We start from the raw sequence: 26,184 nt of genomic DNA, 5'->3' as shown, positions 1-26,184 counted from the left end.
CCTGAGGGAGGGTTGTGGCTTCTCTGCGCTTTATGCCCTCCAACAGAAACTGCTTTTCAAAAGACTATGATCTTGTGTACATGATATGCATGTGTACCTACAATGGGATGCACACTGACACATACTTCAAGAAAAACTACTCTACTCTCCAACTACTACTGTTTTTAAAGGAAAGAGCTCTGGTATGGAACAGAGCAGCTCACTTCTGCAACCACTCGTGGTGCCCAGAGCACAGAAACTGCCTTGAATCTAATGGACAAGTTTTCATGGTGGTATTGTCTAGATTGAGACTGTGAGAATTTGGCGACATTTCACAATGGATCACTTAGCATCACAGCTACAAAGAGGAAAATACCATGGAAACATTAGAGTGCATTGGCCGGAGGTCTTCAGTAAGCCACAAGTGGCAGCGTGGTTTTGGATTTTGGGAGTGTGCAACGTGTCGGAAATTTTGTACACATCTTTTGTAATTTTTTAACCCAAGCACTTTATTTGCACTTGTATTCACCAGGGACTGATGTTTCAGATGTTTTATTTAGGCTTCTAAAAGCATTAACATTTTGACTATAATTTTCTACACATGGAATTCTGACCCTGAGTCTAAGTAAGGCAAGTTTCGTGTTCTAGTTTTGGCACCAATTTGCAATAGTAAAAGGTGAAGAGTACTGACCATAGGGAATGTTGCTAGATGGCAACTTATCAGAAATGAGTAATTTATTTTAATTCTGTATTTGGAGATGGAAAGCTAGCTCTGAATGTTTCAGGTATATAAAGTACCTGATGTATAATCACATTATTAAACTTTGCACACCTTCTAAAATGTATCTCAAAGCTTGTTTTTATATAAATATTGTGGTGTGAGTGGAAGAACCCTCAATTCTGAATGTATTGGAAACTAGATGGGACATAAGATTCAACGATGTGCTATAGGAGACAACCAAGCACTGGGAGAATTTAATAGGACTTAGAATCATAGAATATCAGGGTTGGAGGGGACCTCAGGAGGTCATCTAGTCCAACCCCCTGCTCAAATTAAATCATCCCAGCCAGGGCTTTGTCAAGCCTGACCTTAAAAACTTCTAAGGAAGGAGATTCCAACACCTCCCTAGGTAACCCGTTCCAGTGATTCACTATGCTCCTAGTGAAAAAGTTTTTCCTAATATCCAACCTAAACCTCCCCCACTGCAACTTGAGACCATTATTCCTCATTCTGTCATCTGATGCCACTGAGAACAGTCTAGATCCATCCTCTTTGGAACCTCCTTTCAGGTAGTTGAAAGCAACTATCAAATCCCCCATCATTTGTCTCTTCTGCAGAATAAATAATCCCAGTTCCCTCAGCCTCACCTCATAAGTCATGTGCTCCAGCCCCATAATAATTTTTGTTGCCCTCCGCTGGACTCTTTCCAATTTTTCCACATCCTTCTTTTAGTGTGGGGCCCAAAACTGGACACAGTACTCCAGATGAGGCCTCACCAATGCTGAATAGAGGGGAATGATCACGTCCCTTGATCTGCTGGCAATGCTCCTGCTTATACAGCCCAAAATGCCGTTAGCCTTCTTGGCAACAAGGGCACACTGTTGACTCATATCCAGTTTCTCGTCCACTGTAACCCCTAGGTCCTTTTCTGCAGAACTGCTGCCTAGCCACTCGGTCCCTAGTCTGTAGCTGTGCATGGGATTCTTCCGTCCTAAGTGCAGGACTCTGCACTTGTCCTTTTTGAACCTCATCAGATTTCTTTTGGCCCAATCCTCTAATTCGTCTAGGTCCCTCTGTATCCTATCCCTACCCTCCAGTGTTTCTACCACTCCTCCCAGTTTAGTCTCATATGCAAACTTGCTGAGGGTGCACTCCACGCTATCCTCCAGATCGCTAATGAAGATATTGAACAAAATCAGCCCCAGGACCGACCCCTGGGGCACTCCACTTGATACCGGCTGCCAACTAGACATGGAGCCATTGATCACTACCCGTTGAGCCCGACGATCTAGCCAGCTTTCTATCCACCTTATAGTCCATTCATCCAGCCCATACTTCTTTAACTTGCTGGCAAGAATACTGTGGGAGACCGTATCAAAAGCTTTGCTAAAGTCAAGGAGTAACACGTCCACTGCTTTCCCCTCATCCACAGAGCCAGAGTCTTTTCTATCTCTAATTTCTAGGTCTGCCCTCTAATAGCCACCAACTAAATTTACTGAGGGTTCTGTGTACATTGCCCTAAAACATTTAGGGTAAGTTTTTTTTCTTTTAAAAATGAGTGCCTAAAGGAAAGCTTCTAAGCCCACACTTAGGCACCTCATAAAGTGGCCAGATTTTCAAAAGTGCTGGACTCCTAGAACATCGAGTAACTCCATCGACATAAATGGGTGTCCAGCGCTTTTGAAAATCTGAACACTTTACTGGTTGCCTAAGTATGATCTTAGAAGCCTAACTTCAGACACCCAGATGTAAACATTTTGGCATATTATATAAAATCCCCGACACACACACAGTCCAAACATTTTATGAAATAGGAAAAATTTATGATTAGATTTTAACATGTAATTTTACTTCTAGAAACTATTTTTTGTAGCCTCACGGTTTCAGCAGTTTGAACACCGTTGAGTGTGTATACAATACAAAACAAATATTGACTGATTTGAAGGCTAACAAAAGATTACACCACTGGATCCCAATTGATGAATACAAAGGCGAAATGGAACAGTTGTGTTTTTGCCTAAAACCTATCCATATTTGTTTAGCCTTGTGGACTGCTGTAGCTAAAGAAAGTTCAGAGGAAGTCCTTGTTGACATTTTATTTAAATAATGTTTGCTTTCCATTTGTTTGGCTGCTTATGTGCATACTGCCTGTTTCTGAGGTTTAATGCCTGCTTGCGGAAACCAAAGCACAAGTCCAGAAGCTAAAACTAAAACTGGTTTGGAGGCCTGTTCTCAGCTATCAGAACATACTTCCTATCAGAGACTTCAAACCATTTTGCTTCAAAGGACAGAAGCTTAGCAGACATGTTGTGCTGTTCGGTGGAAGGGTCAGAAATGTCTCATTAAATCCCCGGGAAAAGTCCAACAACTTGAACAAATGTTGATCTGCAAGACACTTTTGATTCTTCAAATGTGCATATTAAGCAGTATTTTGATGCAGCTTTTTTAGCAGAGCAGCTTGTCAGTATCTCCTGAGGCCAAGGTTAAATTCACATTTCTTATTTCTTGCTTACTTTCAGATAGGGTAATAATTTTTACTTTTGATAGGGGATAAATTGAGAACATATTTATGCATTGCAATATCATCCCTTAGCTTATGAAAATAAATGCCATGTATAAAACAAAGCTATTATGTCTATGTCCATTAAAAGGCTAACCACTTCCCTACACCAGGTAAACTTATATTTCACAATGTGCACATATTGCGTGCCAACATTTTAAAAAAAAGATACGTTAAATGCTAAATGATAAATTATTTCTTGCTGCTCTATAAAATGCTGTGTGCTGATAATAATGCATTTTGCAGCAAGTCTGATTTGTAATCAAAATCCTGACCTTTTAAAAAAAAGTAATATAAAGTTGAAAAACGTGCAGAAATGAATATGGTCTGAATTTGCAGACCAAAATGTAGGGTTTCTTCTCAGCCTTTCAGTTCAAATCAATGTTATATAATTTTAAAATCTGACAGTGCCCTGATAGGAGACGTATCTCCTGCATTGTCAGAAGGAAGAAGTAGATGCGCTAACAGGATTTTTCTAACTTTTAGAATCTTATAGCCAACAAAAAAGTGGCAACGTGTCTTGTAGTTAGGAAGATTTGGTGTCAAGAGAACTAAATTCTATGACTAATTTGCCATTAAATTACTCTGTGAGCTTGGGAAAATCCTGTAGCCTTTCTGTAATAATTATTACTCAATGCTGTAATATGCTTTGACATTTTCAGATGAAGTATACTTCGCAAGCACAAAGTAGATTTTTTAAAAATATTCAGCTGAGTTGACTGAAATTATAGTAATTCGATGAGACTGAATCAAAAGAGAGCTACAGAACAAACTAATTAAAGCCAGTAATCCTGACACTGTTCTTCCAAGATAAGAACAGTGATATTTTGTTATTAACCACATCAACGAAAAACAACGAGGAGTCCGGCGGCACCTTAAAGACTAACAGATTTATTTGTTATAAATAAATCTGTTAGTCTTTAAGGTGCCGCCGGACTCCTCGTTGCTTTTATGGGCACAGACTAACACGGCTACTCCTCTGATACTTGGTACACATCAACCAAAATACTCTGGTTAAAACCATTTACAAACATTTGGCCATTAGAGGGCGCTAACACTACTTTACTGACAATGGAAATGTCTGGCATTGGTAAAGCAATAAATAACAACACAAATGTTGGTACTGAAAGAGTGTTTTCTTTTCTCATGACTTTTATGAAAGGCATTTGCTCCAGTAACAAGAATATGTTAGTGGTTGCACAAAATTCTATAAATACAGAACATCTTGTGGAATGGGAGTTGGGGGTAGGAAGAGAGAGTGAAAGGAGAATTATACTTTCTGCCTACTAAATCCAGTTTATACTTTGGGCTACTGGATCTCTTGAAAATAATGTGGAAAGATTTAATTTAGAAAAGATTAAATCTACTGTCACATTTGAAAGTGCTGGAAAAGGGGTTATACAGATTGATGAAAACTGAAATAATTATAATTACATATAAAGATTACAATTCCTTTTTGTGCAAAGAGACAAAAAGGGAGTAACATATTTATGGCCACATGGGGCTATATAGAGATTGATATACTACACAGCATGGCTACTTGGAAATTTATGGCAAAAGCTGGAACAGAACTCAAATCCTTCTGAACCTCATGTCCTACTGATTCAAGTATAGGAAAACCTCTTTTAACTGTTTACAGTATACAGATTATGAGACAGTTGAATAGTGCCGATTCTGTCCATTATATTGCTGCAGTGCACATACACACTAGCTGATACATGTATATGTATTTTGTGTGTGCGCATGCATGCCTATACACACACAGTACTCACAGATATTTATATTTTTTTACTTACATGTTGTATATTGTCATTATCTACAAATCTATTCAGCAATGGAATTTTTGAGACACTTACAATTTGGCCCAATCTGCCTAGATTCTCATGGGGACAGCAAAAGACACCACTCTCGAAACTGGACCGTTCTCCTGCAACGTTTCAAGTTCCTTTTCGAAAGTATGGAGGTGGTACAGTGCTTAAAACAATTCCCAATAATTTCTTTGATTACTGGAAAAATACTTATTTTGGAAATAGCTGAAATATTTTCACTGAAACTTTAAAAAAAAAAATCTATCATGAGGCAGAAGGCAAGCTTGGAAAATTTCAGCCCAAATGGTTAAAGTCTAGTAAAAATGCAAACTGAAAACAGGATTTCCTGGAAACGTTAGGCAACTGTAACAACAGGCATTACTACCAGAACGTAAGAACAGCCATACTGAGTCAGACTAGTCGTCCATCTGGCCCAGCATCCTGTCTTCTGACCGTGGCCAGAGCCAGATGCTTTAGAGGGAACGAACAGAAAAGGGCAACTTCGAGTGCACTATCCCGTCGTCCAATCCCAGCTTTTGGTAGTTAGAGGTTTAGGATACCTGGACCATGGCGTTGTGTCCCTGTCCATTCCAGCTAATAGTCACTGATGGACCTATCCTACATGAACTTATCTAATTCTTTTTTTAATCCAGTTATATCTTTGACCTCAGAACATCTCCTGGCAATGTGTTCCACAGGTTGACTGCACTGTGTGAAGAAGTACTTCCTTTTGTTTGTTTTAATCCTGCTGCCTACTATCAGTTCCACCTATAATAAGCTCTTAAAAGACCACATGATTTTTCTGCAAAAAGATCTATTTGATTTTTGTTGCTGGTCTAGGTCTAATTCTACTTCATGATACTTTTCATCACAATTTATTTTTTAAACAACCTAGAAACTTCAACTCACTGGCAATGTTCTGTTAATGTTTTTAACTTGAGATTTTTAAAGTCCTACCTGTACAGGTCTACCATCCTCTTGTCCAATCATGTTTCTCCAGTCCTGCAGAGAGCGCTGTAGGCTGTCAAGTCCTGTCTCCCAAAGCCTGACACTGCCTCCCATATCCACTGTAACCAAACCTACTTTGCCCAGTGGCGCCAACAGAACGTCTGTGTCCGAGATCTTTGACAGCCATGATGTATATGGTGAGAGAGACACTGATCTGAAAAATAAAGCCAAATATGGTTTATCTAACAGTCACAATTGACACTAGAGAAAATATTTCTGTAGCCATGGTGCCAATTTTAAAAAATACCCTTGAGCAAGATCACAGAAAGCTGTATAGTAGTGAATATGATCCATCGACAATCCAAGTGAGATCAAGACTGGACCTGGCAGTCCCACTATATTACCCAAAGCACACCACATACTCGAACTAGATAGGGTGGAAAGATGTTTGCATAATACTGATAACTGAATAAAAGATAGCTAAGACAAATGTAGCTGTATAAGTACCCTCTCTCTACAATCTATTTTAAGAAGATCAGTCCTCTTGTTAGAGAGAACAAGGGGGGATGAAATAACCAGGTCAAACAGGAAGCAAGCAACACAGAAAATCTGGAAAATAGGGAAGTTGAGCAGAAATCCAAAAGAGCATTTGTATCCTGACTGTTATAGCCTCTAAGAATGACCTTCATTCAAGTGCCAGCAGCAAATTTATTAGTGATCCCAAACTTATCATGCTGGGAATTACAGGAAGGCTCAGAGAAGAGAAATAAAAGATATGATAAAATTATGATTATAAAAATATTTGGCAAGGGAAAACAGAAAAGTACAAAATAAATGGGAAAGAACACAATAGTAACTTTGGAAAATAACTTGAAATAATACGGAAAATTTCTCTAAGACCTGGTTTACACACTAAGTGACACCGATTTAATTAAAGGTGTGAAGTTAAAATGATTTAAGCCTTGTCTACATGGCAAGTTACTGCGAGGGAAACCAGGGTGTCAATCTACAGCATACCCGCTTGCCGCACAGTAACTTACGATGTAGACACAGCTCCGGTGCACTGAAGTCTTAGAGTACGGCTTGGCTTACTACTACTTGAAATCGTAGTACACCAAGCCAAACTCCAGGACTTTCAGTGCACTGTACCTGTGTCTGCATGGGAAGTTACTGTGCAGCAAGCTGGTATGCTGTAGATTCACACTGTGGCTTGCCATGCAGTAACTTGCCATGTAGATAAGGCCTAAATTGATCTGGTGCAATTTAAGGTTATATAGGTTTAAGAATCCCTTAAATCAGTTCATCTTAAATCAGTTTGTAATCATCTTAAACTGAACTGATTTAAAGACTCTTAAATCCCACACTAGGAGAGGTTGTATCATTTTAACTAAATAGGTTTCTATCCAATTTAATTTGCATGTAAACTGTATGCAGACAAGGTTTATCATCTAAATAATGTGAAATTAAATTAGTACAGCTAAACAACATGATGGTGGGACTAGTTTCATGCCACAAAACTGTCTGCATTACCACACGCAGTAGTTAGCACCATCTATCACAATCTTAACCCAGAAGGAAAACTCTGAAACCTTGATTCAAAAAAGCATCCTTAGGCGGGTAAGAATGCAAGCATGGGCTTATGACACAATGAAATGAATGTTAAGGCTGGGGTGGGATAGCTCAGTGGTTTGAGCATTGGCCTGTTAAACCCAGGGTTGTGAGTTCAGTCCTTGAGGGGGCCATTTAGGGATATGGGGCAAAAATTGGGGATTGGTCCTGCTTTGAGCAGGGGGTTGGACTAGATGATCTCCTGAGGTCCCTTCCAACCCTGATATTCTATGACTCTATGACTCTAATACCCAGAAAAAATATTACTTTTCTTTAAAGACATTCTAAATTTCTTAAAACATACAAAATTATGAAGAGTGGAAATGAATAATTTGGGGATCCAGTCTGTTTTTTACTACTGTATTCTCCTGCATTGTTCACCATCATCCCACCTGATTGATCGTGCCAATCTGACCTAAACTTTGCCCCTTTAGTTTATTCTGTAACATAAATGTGCTGTTGGATGTATGCTATTGATTTTATGTATTGTTTATTAAATGTGTAGTAAATATTTCAAGAGGAATACAGTCCCATGTCAGAGTTGTCAGAGTTCTATAATTTTTTTATTGTGTAATGTGTTGGAGTAAACAAATATTTTCAGGGACAGAATTGGATTGATTGATCTGTTTAGTGTTATGAAATGCGCTAATAATAGTGATGCAATAATGTTATGTAGTGATATGTAGGTCCTGAAAGTTTGTTATTTTAACTATTTTAAATATATGGTGTAGCAACTAACATACCTAGTTTTCTGTAGTTAGGAATGTTTTAGTATATGTATACATTTGTGTTATAGGGCTTAGAAATTAACCCTTAAAAAGGAAATGGAATTTTATAATCTATTTGGACCTTTGAACATATTTTTGAAAACTTTGAACAGGCAGAATATGCTGACACAACATGTGGCATATGTAATTTCAGACAGAAAGTTACCTTTTGGGGGATGTTTTGGGAGTTTGAAAATAGAGCTTATAATGGAAAACTAGCTTCAATCTCACTTATGAAGCAACTATCACTGCTCCATAATAAGAAGCAACTCCGGAACCAAAAAGGTTCTGAATATAAGCTACCCACCCAGATTTGGAGAAAAGACCCAAACAGGACTTTCATCTTTATTACTATGAATTCATGCCTTTTAACCTATGTGCTGAGGCCCTGCAAACAATGCATTTCCCTGCCAAATGCTCTCTACAAATTGATAGGACAAAAGATCTAGCTGCAGATTTGCTCTTTGGCTGTATATATTCAGAACTTTTAGGTTATGCAAACCATGAGAAACATGGATGAACAATCATTTTTAGATAAAACTACACTGAACTATAAATAGAAATGTAGATGTCTCATTTACACAGTGGATTCCATTAAAAAAACCTACACTAAAGAATGTTAGCGACGCAAAATGAAGCATTCAAAATTCAGGAAATAATTCCATATGTATCCTCAAAGTTCAATTGGAAGGAAGCAGAATACATTTAAAATCTGGTCTCATTCCATACATGCTCTTAAAGATCATATGGAATGAGACAGGTTTTTTTAAAATCAATATAATATTTCATACATTTTGGTTATACACACGTGCAGTACCAATGAAAAGTTGGGAGACCAATGAAAAGTTGGGAGACTGTTATTCAAGGAAACCTTTATTATTGTGAAAAATGACAATTCATAAGCAAAGTATGCTTTTAAAATTATACTTTGCACTTGCTGAAGATGAATTTATTAACGTAGGCTGTCAGGTACTATAACATGGAGGCCATACAATCTATCTAAGGTACTCATATGGCCTCACAATTTTTAAGGTGTTTATCATCCAACACCCCTGTGAGGCAAGAAACTGCATTTTACAGACAGGGAACTGAGGCAAAGACAGACTTAAGTGTTTTGCCCAAGATCACACAGGAAGTCTAGTGGAGCAGAAACTTGGAGCTCAGGTCCCCCTACCACCGGACTGTCTTTCCTCTCTATATTAGATCCTAGAGAGATAGAAATATGAAGACGAGAAGGGACAGATAAAAAGAGAGAAGGAAGGAAGCAAGGAAGATGAGGAGACAAAGGGTGAGACGGGGGAAGAGAGGAAATGGGGAGGGGAGAAAAAGGAGAAGAGGAAGGTGCCCCTAATATCAATTGCTAACACAAATTTTTTCCTGGGTACCAGCTAATGGATAAATACAACTTTTTAATAGAGGAGTACACCATACACAGTGGCTGAAGAGTTCTGCACATTGGAGTAAAAATTACTTTCACAACATTAAATAATCCAATAGGTAATAAGGAAACAGTGTACTGAAAACCCACCCATACGTCACATAGAAAATATAAGAAAAGCAAATATCTATTCTAAATAATAGAGCTTAATGAATTGTATTTGTTATTCCTACAAGATGAGGCTGTTTTACTGATGGAAATCAGATACCTGGGAATAGGGATGTATTTAAGTTTCTTTGAGTTAAGGTCTGTTACTTCCAGATATCCAGCTGCTTGTGGAGGAGCGATATCTGCAGATAAATACATTTGTTAAAGAAAATTACTTTAGCTACATCATTAATAAAATATTACACTTGTATCTATCAGATTAAATTTAAACATACATTATATAGGACATAACAGAAAATGATAAACTTTCAAATTAAATGTAGGTCTATACATTGCAATTATTGAATTTTATTACTGATATAATAGTCAGCAATTAGGAGGCTACAATAATAAAAGAGCAACATTGTACAGTGCAGTGGATGTCAAAACAAATAAAGTCCTGGTCACAAAAATGCCCATCAGGCATTATTGCAACCTCTACCTCATTTCTTTTACCTGTCATTGAAGATAATTCATATTGTTCATCTGACTGACAGTATATTTGTGGAGCATTTCAAAACACAGTGCTTTTAAAAATCTTGAAAATCGCAAGGTACATATTAACTGTGAGGTAATTTTTTAAATTAAATCTGCTGCCTATTAATTTAATCAGGTGACCCCTGGTTTTTGTATTGCGTGAAAGGGTAAATAAAACATCTCTACTCATTTTGTCCACACCATTGATGATTTTATAGGCCTCTATCATATTGCCCCTTAGTTGTCTCTTTTCTAAGCTGAACAGCCCTAATTCTTTTAGTCTCTCCTCCTATTCAGATCATTTATGAATATGTTGAACAGTACAGATCCTCTCCCCACTGTAAAAACTGACCATTTATTCCTACCCCTTGTTTCCTTCTTTTAACCAGTTATGGATCCATGAGAGGACCTTCCCTCCTATCCCATGACTCCTTACTTTGCTTAAGAGCCTTTGGTGGGTGACCTTGTCAAAGGATTCCTGAAAATCCAAGTATATACATATCCTGGATCACCCTTGTCCACATATTGGTTGACCCCAGCAAGGAATTCTAATAGACTGATGAGGCATGATTTCCCTTTAGAAAAGCCAGACAGACTCCTTCCCAGCATATTGTGTTCATCTCTGTGTCTGATAATTCTATTCTTTACTATAGTTTCAACCAATCTGCCCGGGTCTGAAGTTAGGTTTACCAGCTCATAATTACCAGGATCGCCTCTAGAGGTTTTTAAAAATCAGCGTCACATTAGCTATCTACCAATCACCTGGTATGCAATAAGTTACATACCACAGTTAGTAGTTCTGTAATTTCACATTTGAGTTCCTTCAGAACGCTTGGGGAATACCATCTGGTCCTTATAACTTATTAATGTTTAGCTTGTTCCAAAACTTCCTCTACTGACACCTCAATTTGGGACAGTTCTTCAGATATGTCAACTGAAAAGATGGCTCTCGTGTGGTAATCTCGCACATCCTCTGTATTGAAGACTGATGCTCTGTTAGCATCTCAAATCGTTCAGTTGCCCTATGGATTGTTTGGCAGGCTTCCTGTTTCTGATGTACTTAGTTTTTTGCTTGTTAGATTTTGTGTCTTTTGCTAGTTGCTCTTCAAATTCTTTTTTGGCCTGCCTAATTATACTTGTACACTTGACTTGCCAGAGTTCTGTTTCTTTCTATTTTCCTCAGTACATTTGACTTTCAATTTTTAAAAGATGTCTTTTTGTTTCTAACCACCTCCTTTACTCTTTTTAGCCACGCTGGTAGTTTTTGGTCCTGTTTTTGTTTTATTTGAAGTATACATATTGTTTGAGCCTCTGTTACGGTGTTTTTAAAAAGTTTACATGCAGCTTGCAGGCATTTCACTCTTGTGACTGTTCCTAGCATCCTCATTTTCCTGCAGTTCTCCTGTTTGAAGTGAAAAGCTACTGCGGTGTGTTTCTTTAGTATTCTCCTCCTCCCCACCCCCGGGGATGTTACATTTAATTATTTATGGTTGCTATTACCGAGCGGTTCAGCTGTCGTCACGTTATAGACCAGATCGTGCTTACACTTAGGACTATACCAAGAACTACCTGTCTCCTTGTGGGTTCCAGGACTAGCGACTCCAAGAAGCAGAAATTTTATCTCTGCATTCCATCCTGAGGTGACATGTTCCCAGTCAATATGGGAATAGTTGAAATCCCCCATTATTACTGGGTTTTCGGTTTTTGTATCCTCTCTAATCTCCCTGGACATTAAACAATCATGTCACCATCCTGGTAAGGTGGTCAGTAGCATATGCCTACTGCTATACGCTTATTATTGAAACATGAAATTTCTATCCATAGAGAGCCTACGTAAATAAGATTTTTACTATATTTGACTCTATGCTTTCTTTCACATATAGTGCCATGCCCCCACCACTCTGACCTACTTTGTCATTGCTATATATTTTGTACCCTGGTGTTTCCACATCCTATCGATCATTGTAATTCCAAAAACTTTCTCTGATGCCTCTTATATCAATATCCTAATTTAATACCAGGTCCTCATCTGCACACATATTTATATTTAGACTTGTATTTGTATACAAGCTTTTATAATATTTGTCAATATTTAGTTGTCTGCCTTCATATGATGTGGTAGAAGTAAGCAGTTATTTTAAATCCATACCCAGTAAATGATGAATGCACAAGTCCATGTTTGCCCTTAAGTAGCCCTAGTTTACACATCCTTGCTTTCAGACTTAATAAGTATATTACTGAAATATGACACGATCCCTTACCTATGTTTATATTTTGAGGGCACAGATCTATTTGGTATTCTTTGGAGAGTTAATTATTTGCTTTTTTTTTTTTTTTTTTTTTTAAATATAGCTACTATCTAAGTTACCAGTTCCAATAAAATAAAGAACAACTTCTTTGTTTACTGCTGCTGGAACAATCTTGACAAAATGTATTGCACTGTGTTAGAATCTGGCTGAAGTATTTTAAATTCTTAATAGAAATGGAAGGCTGTGTGCCAAAACTGACCAGTTACTGGGGAGGATAGGAAAAGTAGGGCTACACACCAAATTCCAGTTATTTCAATTTGGCTGGATACTTAGAACAAATATTTTTTTGTTTTTTTATTATAACAAATTGCAACAGTTGCTGAATCAGCATTCTACAGCATTTGCTCATGCATAAAGCCAAGCTTACAGTGATTTTTAATGATTGTTTTATATGCAGCTTTCTTCTGTTTCACATGACAACTCAGTTTTGCAGAATAAATGGTGTGAATAAGCAACCTTCTGCTACACATACAAGCTCAGGAATGTAAGAGGCATGTATTTTATCCCTGAAATCAAAGTAGATTTCACACATCAGAATGAGTGAGTCAGCCACAATAAAAGAATATTAATCATTTGAGTGGTTTAAAAATAAAATACACTTAAATAATAACAAAATAAAACACTAATCAATTTAAAAAGAAGTACATTACATTAAAGCAATCTGTTTTTATTAGGGAAATTTTATATAAACAGGGAAATTATAAAATTAGGGAAATTATATATAAATTGTATATAAACATTCATCCACAAAATATAATAAATAGTCAAATGTGATTTTCCTGGGAAGCAGATAAGGAAATACAATAATATCCCATTTGGCAGATGAGGAAACTGTGGCAGATACATTAAATGATTTCCCAAGGCAACATGGCAAATCAATGGAAGAAAAGTAGTTAGACTCAGGAATTGCATATGCTCAATATAATAAAAATATTTTGTTCTACTATGCCACTTTCCATCCACAGATGCGAAGGCACTTTACAAACATTTGTGGATTAAGCTTACAACACCCCGATGACGTACTGGCACAGAGAAATGAAGTGATTTGCCAAAGGCTACACAAGGAATCTGTAGCAGATTTACCTGTGCCTGAACCTCATGAACTTCTACCCCTTCTACCTTAGAGCATGTATGTGCACAGATGGCCACAGAGTCAAGTTATTGAAGACACAATTAACTCCATTAGGATTAACTCCACTAGGATACCTGTTCTGTGGGTATTCAGATGACTTAATTCCCTAATCTTACAATTTAGGATCTTTAATGTGCACTAAATTCATTCTAGAATTGGTAAAATGTGTGCAACTACCATCTTTCTCCCCAAATCCAGTTAGGATTTGAAATGTTTGCTTTCTGATTCTTTAAAGTACTTTATAAACATACAATATGAGTACTCTCCAATTAAAACAAAGCCTTCATCTACAGTTGATATAGTTGAAATACGATATATCTCTTACCTTTTGGATAAAGTTCTTTCAAAGGGACATCTCCAGGTGCTAAAATTCTGACTATCTGATTAGTAGCTAATAAAGTCACACAATTGATTTGTTTTGCAACTCCAGTTTTACTGCGCCTCCCATAGTAAAATGGATCAGAAGGAGAAGCATGTCTGCTGTCCAGCGACGAGTCTCTTTTCCAGCTGTACACCTCATTGGGAGACTGAGAGAGAGAGAAGGTAACTTGAAAATTTCAGTGAGCAAAGACTTGTATAAAGCACCCTTTAAACAAATGGTTTTGATAAGCTCCCATTTCAAATCAAACGTAACCATTCTGAACAATTCTCAGTTCATGCCACGACAGGTAGAAGAGTTGGCTGTCTCTGTCTTTGAGGGAACTTCTACTGGCAAGATGTGTGAGCTTCTACTAACCTAAAAACAGCCATATTGGGTCAGACTAAGGCTCTTCTTGCCCAGTACCCTGTCTCTGGCAGTGGCCTGTACCAGACCTTCAGGAAGAGTGAACAGAACAGGGAAATTATGGAGTAATCCACCCGTCTTCCACTCCCAGCTTCTGGCAGTCAGAGGTTTAGGGTCATTCCGAGCATGGGGCTGCGTCCCTGACCATCTTGGCTAACAGCCATTGATGGACTTATCCTCTATGAACTTATCTGGCTGTTTTATGAACACATTTATACTTTTGGCCACCATAACATCCCAAGGCAATGAGTTCCACAGGTTAGTTGTGCATTGTGTGAAAAAGTACTTCCCCTTGTTTTTATTAAACCTGCTGCCTATTAATTTAATCAGGTGATCACTGGTTTTTGTATTTTGTGAAGGGGTAAATAACACTTTTCTATTCACGTTTGCCACATCATTCATGATTTTATAAACCTATATCATATCCCCCCTTCATTGTCTCTTTTCTAAGATGAACAGCCCTAATCCTTTTAGTCTCCCCTCGTATGGAAACTGTTCCATACCCTTAATCATCTTTTTTTGCCCTTCTCTAAATCTCTTCCAGTTCCACTATATCCTTTTTGAGATGGGGTGACCAGAACTGGACAAAGTATTAAAGGTGTGGGCATATCATAGATTTATATAATGGCATTATGGTATTTTCTACACCTTTTCTAATAGTTCCTAACATACTGTCAGCCTTTTTGACTGCTGGTAGGCATTGAGCAGAAGCTTTCAGAGAACTATCCAAGGTGATTCCAAGGTCTCTTTCTTGGATGGCAACAGCTAATTTAGAACCCATCATTGTATATGTGTAGTTGGGATTAGGTTTTCCAATGTGCATTTCTTTGCACTTAACTTTGAATTTCACCTGCCATTTTCTTCCCCACTCAGCCAGTTTTATGAGATCCCTTTGTAACTCCTCAGTCTGTTTCGGACTCAACTATCTTGAATAATTTTGTAGCATCTGCACACTTTGCCATTTCATTGTTAACCCCCTTTTACAAATCATTAATGAATATATTAAGCAGCACAATTCCCAGTACAGATCCTTGGGGGACTCCACTTGTTCACCTTTCTCCATTGTGAAAACTGACCATTTATTCCTACCCTTTGTTACCCTCTTTGAACCAGTTACTGATCCATGAGAGAACCTTCTTTCTTATCCCATCACTACTTAGTTTCCTTTGGTGAGGGACCTTGTCAATGGCTTCCCGAAAATCCAAGTACACTATATAAACTGGATCACCCTTATCCACATACTTGTTGACTCCTTCAGAGAATTCTAATAGATTGGTGAGGCCTGAATTCTCTTTAGAAAAACCATGTTGACTTTTCCCCAACGAACTGTGTTTATCTATGTATGTTCTTTATAATAGGTTTCTTTCAATTCTGCTGGTGTTGAAGTTAGCCTCAACAGCTTGTAGTTGCCAGGATCTCCTGTGGAGCCCTTTTTAAAAAAATCAGCATTATGTTAGCTACCTTGCAGTCATCTGGTACAGAGGCTGATTTCAGTGATAGGATTTGACTTCCAAATTTTAAAGGATGCCGTATTGCCTCTAACGGCCTCCATAACTCTGCAGTTGGTCCTCCTACTTTAAAAAAAATATTTGGGGTATACATTTAGTCTGAGCCTCTATTATGTTTTTTTAAATAATCTACATGTGGCTTGCAAGCATTTTACCCTTGTGACTGCTCTTTTTAATTTCCGTATAATTAACATTCACATTCTTGTGTAGTTCCCCTTATTAAAGTTAAATGTTAAGTGGTGGGTTTTCTTTTTTAACCCCCTCCCCCCCAAAGGATGTTAAATTTAATTACATTAGGTCACTATTGCCAAGCTGTTCAGCTATGGAAAGTTGCTCTTGGGCCCAATCCTGTGCTCCACTAATAATTAAATCAACAACTTCCTCTCTCCTTGTGGGTTCCAGGACTAGCTGCTCCAAGAAGCAGTCATTAATGATGCCCAGAAATGTTATCTCTGCATCACACCCTGTCGGTGACATTTATCCAGTCAATATAAGGATAGTTGAAATCCCCCATTATTATTGTGTTTTCTGGTTTTGTAGTCTCTCTAACATCCCCTATCATTTCAGAATCACCGTCACCATGCTGGTCATGTGGTCAGTAGTATACTCCTATTGCTATACTCTTATGACCCAAGAATGGAATTTCTATCCAGAGAGATTCTATGGTACTGTTTGAGTCACTGAAGATTTTCACTCTATCTGACTCTGCTTGTTTTTTCTTTAAATACATAGTGCCATTCTCCCACCAGTGCAATCTACTCTGTCACGCCTATGTATTTTGTTCCCTGAAATTACTGTGTCCCATTGATTTTCTTCATTCCACCAAGTTTCTGTAGGGCTGTTATAGCAATATCCTCATTTAGTGTCAGGCACTCTAGTCCACCCATCTTAGTATTCAGACTTCTAGCATTTGTATATAAACACCTACACATTTTGTCAATATTTAGCTGCTTGCTTTCATGTGTTATGTTTAAAAGGATCTCTTTTACATTTGGCTGTTCCTCACTAAATACTACCTGTACTTTACCAACTTTTGTTCTATCCTCTATACTAGGATATCGAGTTCCCCCTATAATAAATTCATCCCTCACAGATATCTCCGTCCAAACCATGTCAGCATTCCCCCAACCCTTAGTTTAAAATCTCCTCTGCAACCTTTTTAATTGTACGTGCCAGCAGTCTGCTTCCATTTTGGTTTAGGTGGAGCCCATCCCTTCTGTATAGGCTACTCTTTCACCAAAAGGTACCCCCAGGTTCTAATAACCTAAATTCCTCCTCCCTACACCATCGTCTCATCCACACATTTAGATTTTGCAGTCCTGCCTGTCTATGGTCCTATGCAGGGAACTGGGAGCATTTCAGAGAATACTACCGTGGACGTCCTGGACTTTATTCTCTTACCTAGCAGCCTAAGTTTGGCCTCCAGGACCTCTCTACTGCCTTTTCCTATGTCACTACCTATAAGGCTATCTTGATGTCTCGTGAGATCTGCTACCTTCACACCTGGCAGGCAATTCACCATGCAGTTCTCTAGGTCATCACAAACCTATCTATGTTTCTAATAATCCAATCACCCACCATTATTATCCTAACAACTGGGGTCCCTGTCCCCAGAGGGATATCCTCAGTATAAGAGGATATCATGACATCATCTGGAAGGTGGGTCCCAACTATGAGATCGTTTCCTTCTGCTCCAGCTTGATGCCCTGAGACTTTCACCCTTCTCAACAGCACAGGGGCTGTTGGACAGGAAGTGGGACCACTCTAACTCTACTATGTCCCGAACAGTCTCTTCTATGTACCTCCCTGTCTCTCTATGCTCCTCCAGTTCAGCCACTGTGGCCTCAAGAGCCTGATCCCTGTCTCTGACGGCTGTGAGTTGCTTGCACTGCACGCCTACATATGCTACCTGCCCACGACAAGCAAGAGGCCAAAAGCACACAAGTCTTGTTTAGGAGAGGTCAGGCTGCTGTGGACATCAGAGTTGACTCTCTAAAGCCTTTTCAATAAAAGCACTTCCATTATTAAAGATGACGCCACAAAAGATTTTTACGCCCTCGGGCCATTCAACTAGGAAGAGAAAAGGTTTCAACAATTTGATCTGTAACCAATCTATATAAAGGGGTTTATTTACAAACTGTTTCCCCAACCATGTGATACTGGCAAAAGCCATTAGGTCTGTATTACGTATAAAACTATTTAATGTCTATTTCCCAACATTCAAGAACATAGTTAAAACAAATGTATAATATACACATGGAAAACTAAACCTAGTCTAATTATATAGTATTTGAAATATAAATCAGATCAAACTGAAATACTATCCGGTAAAAGTATAGAGGGAGGTTTACCTGCTTTTTTCCTAATCTATTTTAGATTTCAGAATACTAGCTAGATTTTTTCTAATGCCAGCTAATGGTTTCATTCTCTTATTTACCCTGACATATTATATGACCAGAAAAACATTAGACTAATAGTCCTTATAGTCATGTATCCTGTCTCTGATCTTGGCAAGTATGAGTGGCTTCATAAAATGTACTAAAACCCCATGTTGGAAAGCTATTCAGTAATACTGACTAACATTTCTTTCTAATCCAAGGGAAGTAGTGGTTGTCTTATGCAATCAGGCCTAGCCAGTGTAACTGTGGCTGATATTGTAATTATTCTTAGAAACGTCTTGTTTCAATTTTAGTAAGCTCTGTACCTTCAAGTGCTACGGCAGTGAGTTCAATGGGTTAACGTTATGTGCTATGTCAAAAAGTATTTCCTTTTATCAATTGTAAATCTGATGACTTTTAATTCCAACAGGTGTCCCCTTGTCCTTTTATTATTAGGTAGCAAATAGAATTATCCTAAAAACCTTCTTAATACCAAATATACACCTGTCATGTCCCTCTTGTTCATCTTCATTCTGTGCTACATCCCTAATTGATATACTCCCCCCACATATGCCTCACCCACAACTATTTCACATTTGGGGACAATATATACCTTCAAGTCAGCAGCACTGCTATGGGTACCCGCATGGCCCCACAGTATAACAACATTTTTATGGCTGACTTAGAACAACGCTTCCTTAGCTCTCGTCCCCTAACACTGCTACTCTAGTTGCGCTACATAGATGACATCTTCATCATCTGGACCCATGGAAAAGAAGCCCTTGAGGAATTCCACCATGATTTCAACAATTTCCATCCCACCATCAACCACAGCCTAGACCAATCCACACAAGCGGTCCATTTCCTGGACACTACTGTGCTAATAAGCGATGGTCACATAACCACCACCCTATACTGGAAACCTACTGACCGCTGTACTGACCTACATGCCTCCAGCTTCCATCCACGACACACCACACGATCCATTATCTACAGCCAAGCTCTAAGATACAGTCACATTTGCTCCAATCCCTCAGACAGAGACAAACACCTACAAGATCTCTATCAAGCATTCTTAAAACTACAATACCCACCTGCTAAAGGGAAAAAACAGATTGACAGAGCCAGAAGAGTACCCAGAAGTCATCTACTACAGGACAGGCCCAACAGAAACAGGCCCAAAAGAAAATAACAGAACGCCACTAGCTGTCACCCAACTAAAACCTCTCCAGCGCATCATCAAAGATTTACAACCTACCCTGAAAAATGATCCCTCACTCTCATAGATCTTGGGAGACAGACCAGTCCTCGCTTACAGACAGCCCCCAAACCTGAAGCAAATACTAACCAGCAACCACACACCACACAACAAAAACACTAACCCAGGAACCTATCCTTGCAACAAAACCCGATGCCAGCTCTGCCCACATATTTATTCAAGTGATACCATCATAGGACCTAATCACATTAGCCATGCCATTAGGTGCTCGTTCACCTGCACATCTACCGATGTGATATCTGTCATCATGTGCCAGCAATGGCCCTCTGCCATGTACATTGGCCAAACCGGACAGTCTCTACGCAAAAGAATAAATGGACACAAATCTGACATCAGGAATCATAACACTGAAAAACTGGTAGGAGAACACTTCAACCTCTGTGGCCACTCAGTAAAAGATTTAAGGGTGGCAATTTTGCAACAGAAAAGCTTCAAAAACAGACTCCAATGAGAAACTGCTGAGCTTGAATTAATATGCAAACTAGATACCATTAAGTTGAGTTTGAATAGAGACTGGGAGTGGCTGGGTCATTACACATTGTGACAAAGTTCCTCCTCTACCTTGGTGGGTCTTGCGCTTATTGGCGGATTTGCTCGCCTTGGAGCTTCACAGCAGCCCTCAGTTTGGCCGTTTTCATGAACCCACAGTCCAGGTCAACTGCTCGTGTGTCTGACCAGGAGTTGGGAGGTTGGAGGGAACCCTGGCCCGCCCTATACTCCGGGTTCCAGCCCAGGGCCCTGTGGAATGCAGCTGTCTAGAGTGCCTCCTGGAACAGCTGTGCGACAGCTACAACTCCCTGGGCTACTTCCCCATGGCCTACTCCCAACACCTTCTTTATCCTCACCATAGGACCTTCCTCCTGGTGTCTGATAATGCTTGTACACCTCAGTCCTCCAACAGCCTGCGTTCTCACTCTCAGCTCCTAGCGCCTCTTGCTCCCAGCTCCTTACATGCACACCACAAACTGAAGTGAGCTCCTTTTTAAATCCAGATGCCCTGATTAGCCTGCCTTAATTGATTCTAGCAGCTTCTTGATTGGATGCAGGTGTTCTAATTAGCCTGTCTGTCTTAATTGTCTCCAGAAGGTTCCTGATTGTTCTGGAACCTTCCCTGTTCCCTTACCCAGGGGAAAGGGACCTACTTAACCTGGGGCTAATATATCTGCCTTCTATTACTCTCCTGTAGCCATCTGGCCCGACTCTGTCACAACATATTGAATCTATTGCCTTAAGTTAAGTTACCTTCTTGTCAACTGTCTAAATGGGCCATTTTGATTATCACAACAAAAGTTTTTTTTCTCCTGCTGATAATAGCTTATCTTAACTAATTAGCCTCTCACAGTTTGTATGGTAACTTCCAACTTATCTGTATGTGTATATATCTTACTATATGTTCCATCCTATGCATCCGATGAAGTGAGCTGTAGCTCACGAAAGCTTATGCTCTAATAAATTTGTTAGTCTCCAAGGTGCCACAAGTACTCCTGTTCTTTTTGCGGATACAGAATAACACAGCTGCTACTCTGAAACCTCTCATTATTCCTCTAATCATTTTCATTTCCCTTTCTGGATCTTTTCTATTTCTGCTATAAGATTTCTGAAACAGGGTGGCCAATGGCATGATAGTATTCAGCCAATGGCATGATAGTATTTTTCTGTAGTATTCTCTAGACTTCTTTTTTTTTTTTTAAATACAGCTTGGCATCTCATATACTGTCTTGTTTGCTGTTGCGTACTGAGTAGATGTTCACAGAGAATTGTCCATAATTATGTCATTTTCTTGAGTAGTTACATTTAATTTAAAACTTTTCCATGTGTATGAGGAGTAAGACTGTTCTTCCATGAGTAGTGCATGAAACTTATCTCCATTGAATTCATCTGCCTTGTGTCACCCAATTTCCTATCACTGTCAAGTGCTCCAGAAATCTCTCTACACTTGACTATGTTAACAAACATTGCATATTCTGCAAATTTTATTACCTCATTATTCACTACCTCTTGCAAATAATTAGGTTATTAACTATTTAGATGAACTGGTTATGAAATAAATGTAATGATCATTATTTTACAATTTAATAATACTGGTTTTACCATAAGTTCTGGGAAGCCAACAACAATAGTGGCATAATTATGCACATCCAAGAGAATCCTGTTGGGAGAGCTGATCTTCTGTCCCACAGCTATGCTTAGGTTCTCTGAAGATAGTTGGTCACTTGAAACTGTGTGCGGCACACACAAATCAGATGCTAAAGCGGGGAATCAAATGATAAGCATTAAATCCAAATAAGCAAGAGGAACCAATTATCTTTATAAGCACTGAGCGCTAATTACTACTATTCTTATCATAATTCAACAGAAATAAAATGAAGAAAAGGAGTAAAGATCTGTTTATGCTAATATTGTATTACATACAAAAAATGACGTTAAATTAACATTATTTAGGTTGCAAAATTGAGCACTCAAAAGTTAGGAAAGCCTTAATTCTGCCAATTTCCTAGATTTTTACGGATTTTTTTTCTTTTAAGGAAAAAGCATAATCAAATTCTACTATGTACAACAGGAACAATCCCCCCACCCAATCGTGAATCATCAGCATGGTTTCAACCGGGAACATTTCGCACTGCAGCAGAGATGGATGCTACTAGGACGACAGGAATCACCGTGTTAGCTGGCAGCAACAGCAGGCTTTTTTTGATGTGGGGGATGGGTTGCCGGTTGCAGGTGGTGGGTCTGGGGACTGGTCAGGGGGATGCCCAGCCTCATGAAGATCTCTCTTGCCCCTGGGAAAACTCTGGCACCCAGTATTTACCCATCTGCTGCTCTTCTCGGTACTTCTTCCAATTCTATTGTAACTTTTTTGAGATGTGGCAACCAGAACGGCACACAAGTATTCAAGATGTGGGCATACAATGGATTTATACAGTGGCATTATGTTATTTTCTGTCTTATTATCTATCCCTTTCCTAATGGTTCCTAACATTCCGTTAGGTTTTTGACTGCTGCTGCAGATTGAGCAGATGTTTTCAGAGAACTATCCATAATGACTCCAAGATCTCTTTCTTGAGTAGTCACAGACAACTTAGACCCCATCATTTTATATGCACAGTTGGGATTATGTTTTCCAATTACTTTGCATTTATCCACATTGAGTTTCATCTGCCATTTTGTTGCCCAGTCACCCAGTTTTGTGAGAACCCTTTGTAATTCTTCCCAGTCAGCTCTGGACTTAGCTATCTTGAGTAATTCTGTATCCTCTGCAAACTTTGCCACCTCACTATTCACCCCCCTTTCCAGATCATTTATGAATATACTGAACAGCACGGGACACAGTTCAGATCCATGGGGACCTCGCTATTTACCTCTCTCTCCACTGACCTCATTTCCTTTGTTTCTTATTTTTTAACCAGTTACTAAACCATTAGAGGACCTTCCCTTTTATCCCATGACTCCTTACTTTGTTTAACAGCCTTTGGTGAAGGACCTTGTGAAAGGCTTTTTGAACATCCAAGTACACTAAATCCTACTGGATCATCCTTGTTCACATAATTGTTGACTCTCCTCCCTATTAAAAAATTCTAATGGATTAGTGAGGCACAATTTCTTTTTGCAACAGCCGTACTGACCCTTCCCCAACATATTGTGTTCATCTCTGTGTCTGATAATTCTGTCCTTTAATATAGTTTCAACCAATTTGCCTGATAGTGAAGCTAGGCTTACCAATCTGTAATTGCCAGAATCTCCTCTGGAGCCTTTTTTAATAATTGGCATTACATTAGCTATCCACCAATCATCTGGTACAGAGGTTGATTTAAGCAATAGGTTACATACCAGAGTTAGTAGTTCTGCAATTTCATATTTGAGTTCCTTCAGAACTCTTGGGTGAATAACATCTGGTCCTTATGCCTTATTACTGTTTAATTTATCAATTTGTTACAAACCTGCCTCTACAGACAGTGTTCAATAATTGTGGTATGCTGGCAACATTTTTCTGAGGAATACTAGTGAGAGAAGGAAAACGGCATGTTTTAACTCAATATCTCATTCAAATCTAAATGGAATTTCATGGGATATAGAAAAGGAACTTCAGAAACCTAAAGGGTTCTTCCTCCTGAATATCAAAGTCTGCTACAAACAATGGAGGTGTGAGATCTCCTCAAATGAAAGGTTGCAAGAATCACTTATAATGGAAAGTGATAAGACAGTCTAAATAAAGGGGCTGTTACCAGCGCCCCCTATAATAGATGTTTGTGTGTGTGCGTGTGTATAGTTCTCAAAATTTCTAAGGCATTTTATTCAAACAATTCCAAGCCCACGTACAGAACTTTGCCATCTTTTTTGAAACAGTGGTATGAACACCACACTACAGGAAAAGAATCAGACACAAAATTACTCAAACATCTAAAGTACCAGAATGTTGTTTGTACAAACACAGAGCTGATAAAAAAAACAGAATGACACAGGTTTACACTGAGTACCTGTTGTTAAACCAAAACCCTTGTCAACTGGGTCTTCATTCAATGCATGCAGCTGGCAAACTCCACTTTCTTCAGATACCGTATGCGCTGGCTTGGTTAAAAGAAATTTCCTGTAAACAATGCTGACTTATTAAAAAATGGTGTAACAAGAGCATTTATGTATTAAATAGTAAAAATACTTTATACTTATATAACAAGGATCTCAACATGTTTTACTTAAATTAAGCCTCACAACACATCTATGAGGTAGGTAAGCATTTATTCTCTAGTTTACAGGTCGAGAAAGTAAACCACAGAGAGGCAGATTTGCTTTCGGTAACTATTTTTACACTTTTATTTACTGTGAGGTTAAACAGAAACAGGAAAATGGAGTACTGTTTGTTCCATTACACTATGAATCAAATTAACTGGGAAAGTAGACTAATGAGCTAGATTTTCAGTTAGGCACACTAATATTTGCAAGGACCTAATTTATACAGGCTGTGTAAAATGTGGTATGAATGTGGACATAGCCAAATTTGGTCTAGATTTTCAGTGGTGCAATTTTACATAGGCTCATCTTGCACACTCACCACTCTGGATTCACAAGTGCAATTTGGGCACGGGGAAATCTGCACCTCTAAGAAATCTGACTGTAGGCACCTAACCACAGACACAAATGAAATCAGTAGATTTGTGTGTACACATCAGGCATTTGTGCAGGTAGGTTAGATGCACACAAATATTGGTGTGCAGCTGCAAATATTGCCAAATATCTCTATTTGTTCTATATTTGTATAGCTCTTAGCACAGGGGATCCTGATCCATGACTTGGGCTCCTAGACACTATCAAACAAATAATGAATTGGTTAACTTACTGATTTGTTTTGCTTTCCACCAAGAGCCAACGGTCTTCAGCCACTAGGAAAATGGATTTGAGATTGATAGGTAGTGAGATGGTATGAGTTCGACCCTCCAGTACATCCAGCACAATAAGGTGGTTTCTGTGAAATGTAAACCAAGAAAACAATTATGAAGCAGAGAATGTACGCGACAAATCTATTTTTTTAAATAAAAGCAATGTAATTTATAGTTAACTCTCACCCTTCTTCTTTGTAGAACACCAGCCAGTTTTTATGCGAAAACTCTCTGCACATTTTGTGACTGATCTAAAAAAATGCATTACACATCAATTACAATTTGCCAGGTCAGTCCCCAGTAGTTTACCCTGACTCCTTACATTTATAGTTATGCTTTTTACTGTTTAGAAAGGTCAGAAACAAAAATATTTGGCCAAGATGATCAAAAAAATGTGCCTAAAGTTAGGTTTCTAAACCCACATTTAGGCACATAAATAGGTGGCCTGATTTTTAAGAGTGCTGAGAATCAAGCAGCAATCACGGAAATCATACCAAATTTGCTAGTTTTTCTTTAACTAAGTAATTCACTATGATAACTGCATCTCAAAGCACCTTTCCACCTACTCCAAATTCATAAAATTGCATCAGAGTAAAATGAATTACAGCTCACTCTGCTCTGGGCTCAACAGAACCACAACAGCTTGTAACAAAATGTTTTGTAACTCTTAGCAAAATATCTGAAAGGGTTTTATTGTAAAAATTACATATCCCTAGACAGCATCCTGAGGAGGTTGTGAAGGCGAGCACTATAACAGGGTTTAAAAGAGAACTAGATAAATTCATGGAGGTTAAGTCCATTAATGGCTATTAGCCAGGATGGGTAAGGAATGGTGTCCCTAGCCTCTGCTTGTCAGAGAGTGGAGATGGATGGCAGGAGACAGATCCCTTGATCATTACCTGTTAGGTTCACTCCCTCTGGGGCACCTGGCATTGGCCACGGTCGGTAGACAGGATACTGGACTGGATG

At 38.7% G+C, this 26,184-nt stretch overlaps 1 protein-coding gene across 2 annotated transcripts in view; it reads right to left on the bottom strand.

The window, feature by feature from the left end:
* The window catches only part of VWA8 (von Willebrand factor A domain containing 8), a 289,992-nt gene that overhangs the window by 61,711 nt on the left and 202,097 nt on the right, over positions 1-26,184 (bottom strand). For both annotated transcript variants that reach the window (XM_077811982.1, XM_077811992.1), the window contains exons 31-37: positions 25,402-25,466; positions 25,176-25,301; positions 24,319-24,428; positions 21,935-22,089; positions 14,220-14,421; positions 10,038-10,119; positions 6,026-6,230 (exon numbers count right to left, since the gene is read on the bottom strand). In XM_077811982.1, coding sequence (XP_077668108.1) covers positions 6,026-6,230; positions 10,038-10,119; positions 14,220-14,421; positions 21,935-22,089; positions 24,319-24,428; positions 25,176-25,301; positions 25,402-25,466 — 945 coding nt within the window. The remainder of the gene's footprint in view (positions 1-6,025; positions 6,231-10,037; positions 10,120-14,219; positions 14,422-21,934; positions 22,090-24,318; positions 24,429-25,175; positions 25,302-25,401; positions 25,467-26,184) is intronic.

Source organism: Eretmochelys imbricata, chromosome 1 (assembly GCF_965152235.1).
Source record: "Eretmochelys imbricata isolate rEreImb1 chromosome 1, rEreImb1.hap1, whole genome shotgun sequence".
In the NCBI taxonomy this organism is placed as follows: Eukaryota; Metazoa; Chordata; order Testudines; family Cheloniidae; genus Eretmochelys; species Eretmochelys imbricata.
This window is presented reverse-complemented; position numbering and strand designations above follow the sequence as displayed.